Raw genomic sequence first — 11,998 nt, 5'->3', positions numbered from 1 at the left:
GAAATTGTTTCATGGCTTCTTTATCAGTAAAAAAATATCTGTATAATAAGCAAACTGTATGTAACATAAAATACAGGATATGGTGTGGTAAGAAAAAAACATTTGGTTTGATTAATTTCCAGCTATAGGCCTGCTATTAAAGTGATTTTCAAAGTAGTCAAAGCCAAACCAACTGTACTCTTGTTTTCAGGATCTAGGATTCAATAATTGTTTTTTTTTTTCAATCTCAAACTCACTAATCAATTCAAATATGCTAAGCACAAACACGCACATGTGAAATGTTAAATAAAGTGTAAAACTCTCCATAGAGGAGTAGAAAAATTAATAAACATTCAAAAAAATCATAACCTTCTTTCAGTCTTGCATTCAATGGCTCAATCATTGGAAATGTTACAGTGAATTTCAGCATTTTTTCAAGCGTTTATAACATTAAAAGTATTTTTTTTAATCAAATTCTACTAATACCCCTACTACTTTTGCAATTGTTTTGAAGATTGACTTACAAACAGTTAGAAAATTGTTTGTTCATTCATGTTTTATCTTGACACGTAAAAGCACTCTAAACACCCAAAAATCATACAATTAATCTACTGATATCATTTTACGTTTTCATCCATGTTAAGTGTATTGCTAAACAAGGCATTATGGTAAACAGATGTTATTTCTGCGTATCAGTTTGTATTTCCCTTAGGGTAACATTCTTTTAAGTTATTATACACCCCTGTGACAAGCAGCACATTGGCCTTCCCAGTGAATAGCTGAGCAAGGCAAACTTCACAACAAGTCTGATTGTGAACACTATGTGATAATTCAAATGCCTAATTTCCAATTATTGTACCTCCTCACAGTTTATAAATACCAGCTGGGTGGCCACCCTTTGCACTTTATACATATGACATATACTTAAGTGTTTATAATATTGCTATTATATAGCTTTGCATTATTTTGGAGTCTAAAGATATAAAGATACAAGTCAACTTAAGAGCAGGAGCAGGTTAGCTAGAAAATGTTTTTTAAATATGTCCTGTGGTACATGTTTTCTATGTGATTAATGATATATTTTTTATAATAAAGATTACATTTTGTATGTGAATGGAAGGCGTTGCACATTTATGTTCACAACGCTCTCTCTCCCCTCCCCTCTGGGATACAATTGTTAACCCTAGAGGGTGTTCAAATAGATTGGTTTACAGGTATAATTACTTGAGTGGGATAGGAGGGGTTGAGCCCATATCCACCTTATTGTTCGAGTATTTGAGTTATATGAATTAGTGGAGTGCTCCCCCACCAGAGGATAAGATTATGATTAAATGATCAAACCTTGTAGGATTCTATAACGTGGCTTGTGTGTATACACAGTATAAGGAAGAACAATCAAGGACCACTGAAAAGAAAAAAAACACACCTTTATTGTCCACCTATCTATGGGACAACTGGGCCCTAGGACCTAGAAGGAAAACCATCCTGAAGATAATTATTATATGTCTAGATGAAGCACTGGCAGGAAAGATCCTTAAAGTGGAGCTCCATCCAAAAAGGGAAGCTCCGCTCATTTGCCTCCTCCCCTCCGCTGCCACATTTGGCACCTTTTGAGGGAGAGTGGGTACCTGGTTTTGACTCACTGCAGCGAACTCAGTCAGAAGTTAAACCCCCCTCCTCCTTCCCCTGCCACTGGGCCATTCACAAAGCGAAGCGCACTTCGCGCATGGGCAGTAGGGAATCGTCACTGTCAGTTTCCCTTGGTTTTCCTTATACTGCTGGATCTCCTGTGACCCCCTTCTCCAATCCCGCTCTGACCTTCCACTCTTTTTATACACTTCCTTTGTCTCAATGCACATACTATGTATTATTTACCTTTGCGGTCAAATTGATTGACTTACAGAACTTTTAAAGGACATTCTTTCTAGATTCATAATTTATGCTGCTTGTTTTTCTTGTGCATGCAATTTTTTGTTTATTTGGACTATTTTTATTTATTTTTTGCAGACTAAGCTTGTCTGGCCTAAAGTTCTCTTTTTCTGAACCTTGACTCCAATTCTGTTCTACATAAAGTTTTAGATACAAAGTTGAAAAAGGAAAATTTGTTCAGAACAACTACATTCCAGTACCTAAGTAATGAAGGCACCTAAATACTAGCCTACATATACTGTATAAAGCACACCTGAAGGGTGGCTGCCAGGGCCGTCACTGACGCTAGGTGAACTAGGCAGCTGTCTAGGGTGCACTACTGCCTAGGGGGCGCAGCCACGGCTGCTGACTTCCCTACTAGCCTGGCCGGGGAACATGAGGGGCTGAAGACTGCCACCCTACACAAGCTTACTGGCTCTCTGCCGGCCAATCCAGAGAAAGCAGCAGCTGTGCAGGACATCCGTCATGACTGCCGTGGAGGAGGTCAGCAGCAGCTCAGCCTGTGAGGAGGTTGACACTGAGCCAGGTCACGGGAGTTGGAGGACAGTTGGGGACAAAGAAGGCTGACCCAGTGAGTCCACTATGACAATCAACACCCGGCTGTAGGCACCTGCACCATAGGCAAGACACCACCACCACCCTCCAGGCGGATGGCAGGGGTGAGGGTGGTGATAGTCTTGCCTAGGGTGCGAAAAAGTCAAGTACTGGCCCTGGTGGCTGCTAGTGATGAAGCCTGGCAAGTAGATGATCAATATACCCTATGAACCTTTACAGTTATGTTCTTAAACACTCCTGCGAGTAATCAAGCTTCAGATCATTTAGCATAATTTCTTCTTTAAATTAGTGTATGCCATGGGTGCTAGTGTAAAACATGAAGAAGAGTCCCACAACATATTCTGATACATATTTAAATATATACACGTACACATACATTACAAGCAAATACCTTCTTTGTTTAAAAATAAACCTTTCATCACAGAAATGTGAGGGCAGCCATTGCTGACCTCTTTCTCAAAATGCTATCAGCCTGGCTCTCATGCTGACCTACTGTTTCAAATCAGAGCCTGAGAGAGGAGGTGAGTATGACAACCAGGTAACTAGCATTTTCAGAAGTATGGGTCAACAAAGACATCTGCCATGTTTCGTTCATTAAAAAAATATATACATTCACTGTTAAAAGGCTGACGACAGTTCCTTGTAAAATCAAATAGAATGTTTGCATACCTGTTAACATTCCTTCATTTACAACACAACTTCCTGTTAGCAGCACAGAATCACAGGGCAAAATAAACTTTTTTCTTGTTAAAATCATTACATCTCCAGGAACTAAATACTGCGATTCAATTTCCTCAACAGCTAAGGAAAAAATAACATAATAATATTATAACTATAAAACAATTCTGTGTATGTGATTTATATTAATTATCAGTACTGCTTAAAGTCATGCCATTATACTAATGAAATAATATTTTGTGTTGTGTTACTATGGTATGGCCCTGGCTTATTGATTATTTTTCTTATTTCTACACATTCTCTACAAATAATATACAATATTTATAGCACACCCTGGTGTCTTTACAGCAGTGTTCCACATACAGAACAGTATATGTAGTGGCAATGAAGGTGAGAGTTAACACCCAGCCAGTGCATAGATGCATTGTTGTCTTGTTTTGGGGCACAGGCCATTTGCACCCCTTGAACCAAGACTGAGCTGTCACTGACAGGCTACGGTCAACTACTGATTATTAGGAGCCAGTAAGGGTGGCTCCCAAGATCAGCACTCTGCAGCCATCCACAATGCGGCCAGATTAAAGGGGTGGTTCCCCCAAAATTATTATTTTTTTTAAAAATCCTTTCTCTCGCTTAGTACATGTACAATAATGTACTCACCCGTCCCAGGAATCTAGGCGCCAGCATTCCTTATTCATCAGAAAGTAAACTTTATAAAATACAGCGATGGACGTTTCCATCTTAGCTCCTGGCATTCTGAAGCCCTATGCTGGAAAGAAATAGACACGCCCAGCCCCACTCAGACAGACCATAAAGAAAGGTAAACAAACGTTTTAAAAAATTTTGTTTGGCGAACGGCTAACTGTGCCCTTGTGTTTAAGGTTAAGTTGTTAGATAGGTGGAACCTCCACTTTAAGAGCCCTGCCTATCGAATCCAGGACATCACAGCTTTATTAAAGTGCTGGCTTCGGACAATGTAAAGAGATTAATAAACACACCAAAATAAGTTTCTGCCTCTGTGAGCTTCTCATGTCTCTTTCCCTCTCTTCTTCTGTGAAGTAGATTGTTCTATTTCCTAATTCAAATGAAAGTAGAAGTGAAATATCTGTGCTCACAGTGGCAGCTGGTGATAAAAAAATGTGTGTGTGTGTGTTTGGCGCAAACAGAGCCTCCAGCCTGGGCTGTCACTGCTCCCCTGATACCCTGATTTATTGGACATGTTTGTCATATGCTGTTGCATGAAAATCACATCATAAAGCGCGTGACACGCCCATTCATACCTGAAGTGGTGTGTCCCTGGAATGAAGTGATGCCCCCAATCTATTCACGCAAAAAAAAAAAAAAAATTTTAACAAAAAAATGTAGCAGAATACATATTGGCCTAAATTTATGAAATGTGATTGTTTTTTGTTGTTTCATAGCAGAAAGTAAAAAGATATTGTTTTGTTTTTCAACATTTTCAGGCTTTTTTGGTTTATTGCGCAAAAAATAAAAACCGCACAGATGATCAAATATCACCAAAAGAAAGCTATATTTGTGGGGGAAAAAACACACAATTTTATTTGTGTACAGCGTCGCACGACAGTGCAATTGTCAGTTAAAGTAATGCAGTGCCGTATCGCAAAAAATGGCCTGGTCATGAGGAGGGGTAAATCTTCCGAAGTTGAAGTGGTTAAACAGGGACCTGGACAATTCCATACACGGTAGTGGGTGAAAAAGAGGGACTGGTGTCCAGGTCAGGGACTGTCTATCTATGAGGGTCCCTGTGTGCTGTGAGGGTCTCTCAGTATGCAGCCAGTGTTCTCCCATGTCTCAGTGTAGCACACACACAGGCAGCAGACATCTACAAACCCCTCTCCCCTCCTAAAGACTTGTCCCCTCGCAGCCTGATTTGAGTTTTCCAGCACGGCCACACATTCCAAGCAGGCAGGTTAGGGAGAGGAGGAAGTGGAAGTGGAGAAAGTGCGAAAGTAAGAAGCTGCACACACATTGCTGGCTTCATTGTCTCACCTCTCGATAGACACCCCTGATCCCTTACTCTCACAATCTTATCTGACCTCTATGTAGAGGTCAGAGGCTGGCCTTTCCCCCCCTCCACACATCACTGCGATTGCGACATCCATGCTGCTGCCTGTGTCCTGCTGAAAAAGGTCCCTCCTGTACTGCGCAGGCGCAGCACTTTCGCAGTACGAACCACAATGGGGCCGACCGCCGACGGAAATAGCCGAAGGTATATAACTCACAGTCAGCTGAATAATGCGCCTGCGCAATGACAAGGATATTGTGACAGACGCTACTCTGCAAGGGGGTGGGTGCATTACTGTTATATCGTCTAAGGGGCGGATAGCTACAGAAGAGGCCGAGTTTTCTACTGATGTGCAAAGCTGATAACTTGGCTGTGATTTTTACCAATTGTAGCGGGTATTACCCTTTTGATGTGATACAAAGACTACGATTGCTGATCATGAAGGATCCCAGCTCCCTCCAGTGGTTGAGTTGGGTTACAGCCACCTGTTTACATTCTGTTCTGGTACCACAGTCAATGTTGGGGAATTGAGTTCAGAAGGAGAAGAGACTCCATTTGCCCTGGCCTGTAATGGACTGCATTACCCAGAGAGCAGCTGTGCAACCCCAAGATGCTTTGCTTTCCACACCGCCCGCAGAGGGAGGCAATTTAAGAGAGAGGACGTGTTTGGCGCACTCTCTCGGGACCGCCTCTTCAACCCAGCAGGACTCTGCAGAAGTGTCTCCAAGGGGATTAGGCTGCAGTTGAGGCCTACATACTCCCGGGCGGAGTGGCTTTGAGACAGAGAGACAGAGCTTCTACCGGAGCCATCGGACGAGATCCCAGTAACCCTGCGACCTCTCTGAGGACCAGAGCCCTGCTGATCGACTGGACGGTGTGTCGTAGAGGGACAAGGCCTAAACCAGTTGGGTGAGGCATTTGCCTGAAAGTAATGTTTGTTTGTGGAAGGGCGGATCGCTGACATCCATTTTATTGGCTTGACTATCCAGGAAACTTTATAAGTTTATTATTACCTTACTGGAGTACAAGTTGTTCTTAGCGCGCCACCGCATGCCACCGAACAAGTGCACAAACTGTTAGCAGGGGACTGTGTTGAAGTTTGGTCTGGAATGCCAGGCCATCCTAATTAGTTATAGCCATAACACTCACTGACTAACTGTTTAGAGTTGTATATTCACTATATTGGTTGCATTGCTCGCTGGCCGAGTAATCAGTTCTACTCCTTTAATACGTTATACTTAATCCGTTCTACTGTTTTACATTGTATTGTAGAGAGGTCAGAACTGGGTGAGGTTTGGCAAGAGGGCGTTTCAATGTACACGTTTTGTTGAAGGAGATCCCCTTGCTGTGAGCTCACACAGGTCTATCTGACGTTGCAGCCTAGCTTTTGCCAAAACTCTAAAATTGCCACTGATACTGCAGGGATCTGCAAATACAGTACAGTTTTCTTTTGTTCTCCTTTAACCACTTAAGGACCCCTTCACGCCAATATACACCGGCAGAATGGCACGGCTGGGCACAATCACGTACCTATACGTGTTTCTTTAAGCCCAGCCATGACCTGGTCCGAAGCTCTCTGACCACGCCCGCGGGACCCGCGGACCCGATCGCCGCCGGTGTCCCGCGATCGCTCACCGGAGCTGAAGAACGGGGAGAGGTGTGTGCAGTGGCGTAACCAGAGTTATGGGCGCCCGGGGCGAATTTTTTTTTCGCCCCCCCCTTATATAAACATCCACGTTTATATGTGCATAAACGTGGGGGACTTAAATATTTTGGAGCTTTTTTTTTTAAAACACCTACACTGACACTGACACTGACACCTACACTGACACCTACACTGACCCCTACACTGACACTGACCCCTACACTGACACTGACCCCTACACCTACACTGACACCTACACTGACCCCTACACTGACACTGACCCCTACACTGACACTGACCCCTACACTGACACTGACCCCTACACTGACACCTACACTGACACTGACCCCTACACTGACACTTGCACTGACACTGACTCCTACACTGACACTGACACCTACACTGACCCCTACACTGACCCCTACACTGACCCCTGCACTGACACTGACCCCTGCACTGACACTGACCCCTGCACTGACCCCTGCACTGACACTGACCCCTGCACTGACACCTGCACTGACCTGACCCCTACACTGACCTGACCCCTGCACTGACACCTACACTGACCTGACCCCTACACTGACACCTACACTGACACTGACCCCTACACTGACACTGACCCCTACACTGACACCTGCACTGACACTGACTCCTACACTGACACTGACCCCTGCACTGACACCTACACTGACACCTACACTGATACCTGCACTGACACTGACCCCTACACTGACACTGACCCCTGCACTGACACTGACCCCTGCACTGACACTGACCCCTGCACTGACACTGACCCCTGCACTGACACTGACCCCTACACTGACCCCTGCACTGACACCTGCACTGACACTGACCCCTACACTGACCCTGACCCCTACACTGACCCCTGCACTGACACTGACCTGACCCCTGCACTGACACTGACCCCTACACTGACACCTGCACTGACACTGACCCCTACACTGACCTGACCCCTACACTGACCCCTGCACTAACACTGACCCCTACACTGACACCTGCACTGACACTGACCCCTACACTGACACTGACCTGACCCCTGCACTGACACTGACCCCTACACTGACACTGACCCCTGCACTGACCCACCTAACTCCTACAGTAGAAGTCCATCCTCTGAGTCCTCCTTACCTGTGTCTGCTCTTCTCCAGAGACTCCTCCAGGACGGACAGGACCCCAGCACCGACGGAGTTCCGACTCTCTTCCCCGCTGGCCGCCAGCACTATCCACCCGCAGCTCGCTCCATGCTGCAACTCCCCTCCACACAGTGGCAGCGCCGTACCGCAGAGCACCAGAGCGGAGGGGAAGACGGCGCCGGCGGCTTTCCGTGCCTGACGTCTCCCGCCGGCCGCCGACATTTTCAGACTTTCCCGGCGCTCTGCGATTGGACGTATGGCGGTCATGTGCGGAGGCGGGACTTCCAGCCCCACTCCTCACATGACCCCCATATGCCCAATCACAGGGCGCTGGACATTACACATTACACGCTGGCCGCTCGCAACATCCGGTGACACGGGAAATTAAAATTAGGAGGAGGCACGGAAAGTCGCCCCCCTAAATGGTTCGCCCGGTGCAACAGCACCCCCTGCCCCCCCCCTTCCTACGCCAGTGGGTGTGTGTAAACACACCTTCCCTGTTCTTCGTTGTGGCAGTGTCATTGATCGTCTGTTCCCTGATATAGGGAAAGACGATCAATGACGTCACACGTCCAGCCCCCCGCCACCCTACAGTTAGAAACACATATGAGGTCACACTTAACCCCTACAGCACCCCCTAGTGGTTAACTCCTGAACTGCAATTGTCATTTTCACAGTAAACAATGCATTTTTATAGCACTTTTTGCTGTGAAAATTACAGTGGTCCCAAAAATGTGTCAAAATTGTCCGAAGTGTCCGCCATAATGTCGCAGTCATGAAAAAAAATGCTGATGGCCACCATTAGTAGTAAAAAATAAATTATTAATAAAAATGCAATAAAACTATCCCCTATTTTGTAAACGCTATAAATTTTGCGCAAACCAATCGATGAATGCTTATTGCAATTTTTTTTTACCAAAAATAGGTAGAAGAATACGTATTGGCCTAAACTGAGGGAAAAAAACGTTTTTTATATATTTTTGGGGGATATTTATTATAGCAAAAAGTAAAAAATTATGTTTTTTTTTCAAAATTGACGCTTTATTTTTGTTTATAGCCCAAAAAAAAAACGCAGAGGTGATCAAATACCACCAAAATAAAGCTCTATTTCTGGGGAAAAAAAGGACGCCAATTTTGTTTGTGAGCCACGTCGCACGACCACGCAATTGTCAGTTAAAGCGATGCAGTGCCGAATCACAAAAAGGGGCAAGGTCCTTAACCTGCATAATGGTCCGGGTCTTAAGTGGTTAAGTAAAGCATTGACTTGGTTATCTTGAAGTCTGTGTGCAGCTTGTCTTTTATACTGCAGGATACTTCCACTTAAGGTAATCCCTTTTATTGCATAATCTGTTGTTGTATAACGGGATATTGTGTTCCTCACAAGATACTAAGGTCCACAATTCTCAAACTATTGCCAGGTGTGTCACGGGAGGGTTTTGAGCCACTTTTAGGGGTTAATCACCAAGCGTAGACCCAAAACAATCCAACAGCTCCTCTGGGGGTAGTGCTACACAATATACTACACGTCTTTGCGGGGCGTGTTTAAACAAATGAGGGGTCGGATTTGCAATGTTCATGGGCGGGTACAGCTAAGTTATTAGCTCTGGACATCAATAGAAAACTTGGCCTCTTCTGTAGCTATCCACCCCTTAGACGATAAAAGTAATGCACCCGCCCCCTTGCAGAGTAACACGAGCATCGAGAGCGTGTGCCAGTGTCTGTCACAATAGCCTTGTCATTGCGCAGGCGCTGTGTTCAGCTGACTCTGAGGTATTTAGCTTTGGCTATTTCCGTCCCCTCCATTGTGGTTCGTACTGCGCAAGCGCTGCGCCTGCACAGTACAGGGGGGACATTATCCGCCGGGGGGACACTCATCGGCAGAACACTGGCTGCTCCAGGGGAGTTCATTCCCATGCTGTGAAGGGTCAGAGATCCCCAGGGAGGTGAATAAGTGAAAACTCCAGTAAGTGGTTAAAGTGACCGCTTTTTTTTGTAAATAGCTTGGGGGGGGCACTGTGTGCTCAGATGAATCTGTGCATATATTGGTTGCTGGCACTATGCCTAGATACTCGGCACAACAGATATAGGTATATAACAAATGCAGAGCTCACAAACTCAAAATTTTAATGAAAAAAAGGGGGCGTGGCTTGACGGCTGAGCGACTCTAAAAGCGACTTTAAAGAAGGGAAAACTATTCCTACCTGTAGCCCAGACACCGTAGCACAGCTGAAGAACCATGCTGAAACGAAGGAAGGACTCCAAACTGCCCAGGAAGCTCACAGATTACTACCCGAGCGGCCAAGATGGCACCAGCAACGGCAGTGAAATGGTGGCGCGGCTCTCCTCCTCACACTCCAGCCAGAGCTCCATACTGTCTCCGGGACTCCTACGATCTTCTAACACACAGGGTGAGTGCTCCCTCCTAACTCGCCCACGACTTCTAGCCCTGCCAAAACGAGGATCAGAACAGAAGAGCCTCATCTGACTCAGCCTGTCAAAGCTCCATGCCTGTTCTCTCTCCCTCCGCCACAGCAAGCATCGGAGCTAGATGCCTTCCCTGCTTCAGACCAGCCACTGTCTGAAAACACCATGAAGAGCATGCTGCTCTCTCTGAGGCAAACCCTATACAGCGATCTATCCACGGCTGTTACCTCACTCTCTGCAACTGTGCACAAACATGATTAAGCCATTACTCATATAGAGGAAAAAATGGGATACCTTCTCTCTGCACACAATAAATTAGTTGATGGCTTTGCAGACCATGACAATGAACTCCAACTGATTAATCTGAAGCTTGCAGACCTGGAGGACTACTCCAGACGCAATAATATTAAATTCCGTAATATTCCAGAGTCGATCCAACAATCGGATCTAGTTTAATTCCTGCAATCGCTGATGCACACACTTCTACCTGACCTAACCATCCGTGACATGGAAATCGTCAGAGCACACAGACTCCCTAAGCCCTCTCATCTCCCTGCCTCCACACCCAGGGATGTATTGGCCTGTGTACACTTTTTTACTGTGAAAGAAAAAGTTTTGTATGCAGCGAAACGAGCAGCAAGACTCCCTGACCCTTTCAATGACATCGCTCTTTATGCTGATTTATCCAAAGCAACCATGGAAAATCACAGACAACTGGCGACTATAACTAAAGCGCTTCAAAATCATAAAATACCATATAAGTGGGGCTTCCCCACTAAACTCCTCATTACGCACCAGAACAAAACTCACGCAGTCCAAACACTTTCATCGGGACTTACACTCCTGAGGAACTGGCGCATAATCCTTAGATGCAGAGAAGGCGTTTGACAGAGTGCACTGGGGATTCCTAAAAGCAGTGCTCACAAAATATGGAATCACAGGCTGGTTTCAATCTGCAATAATGTCACTATATTCAAACCCCTCAGCCAGTGTATTAAACGATGGTACCCTGTCTAAACCGTTCGGGATCACTAATGGCACTCGTCAGGGGTGCCCGCTCTCCCCTCTCATCTTTGCTCTATTTATGGAACCTCTGGCAGCAAGGATTAGAGGAGACAAGTGCATATCAGGCATCATACATAATGACATGGAACATAAAATAAACCTCTTTGCCGATGACGTACTCATGCTCACAAACCCGGTCCACTCCTTACCTGTGATTCAAGATATCATTACCCAATTCAGTTAAGCCTCCTTCTATAAAATTAATTCCTCCAAGTCCCTAATCCTCCCATTTAATCTCACAAACGCCCAGAAGACCCTACTGGAAGAATCTTCTCCTTATTCCTGGATGAGTCAATCTATTCCGTACCTTGGGATAAACTTGGCCCCATCTTTGTCTCAACTCTATGACCCCAACTATCGTGCCTTCCAAAAACGGCTTCCCCACCTATTAAACCAACTGCGGACTTCAGGCTTATCTAAACTAAGAAAGATTGCCTCCTTTAAAAAGCTAATCCTCCCCAAAATACTATACCTATTTCGCACAGTAATTTTAACTATACCCCATTCCTTCTTTGCCTCCATACAAAAACGAATTTCAAGATATAT

At 45.2% G+C, this 11,998-nt stretch overlaps 1 protein-coding gene across 5 annotated transcripts in view; it reads right to left on the bottom strand.

Annotated features, from left to right (window-relative positions):
- Positions 1 to 11,998, bottom strand: part of LOC120936832 (probable cation-transporting ATPase 13A5) — a 153,259-nt gene that overhangs the window by 99,277 nt on the left and 41,984 nt on the right. For all 5 annotated transcript variants that reach the window (XM_040349535.1, XM_040349534.1, XM_040349532.1 and 2 more), the window contains one exon: positions 3,133 to 3,264. In XM_040349535.1, the coding sequence (XP_040205469.1) occupies positions 3,133 to 3,264 (132 nt within the window). The remainder of the gene's footprint in view (positions 1 to 3,132; positions 3,265 to 11,998) is intronic.

The sequence above is a fragment of the Rana temporaria genome, chromosome 4, assembly GCF_905171775.1.
Source record: "Rana temporaria chromosome 4, aRanTem1.1, whole genome shotgun sequence".
Taxonomy (NCBI): Eukaryota; Metazoa; Chordata; class Amphibia; order Anura; family Ranidae; genus Rana; species Rana temporaria.
The sequence above is the reverse complement of the archived record's forward strand: the minus strand, read 5'-3'. Positions and strand labels throughout refer to the sequence as shown.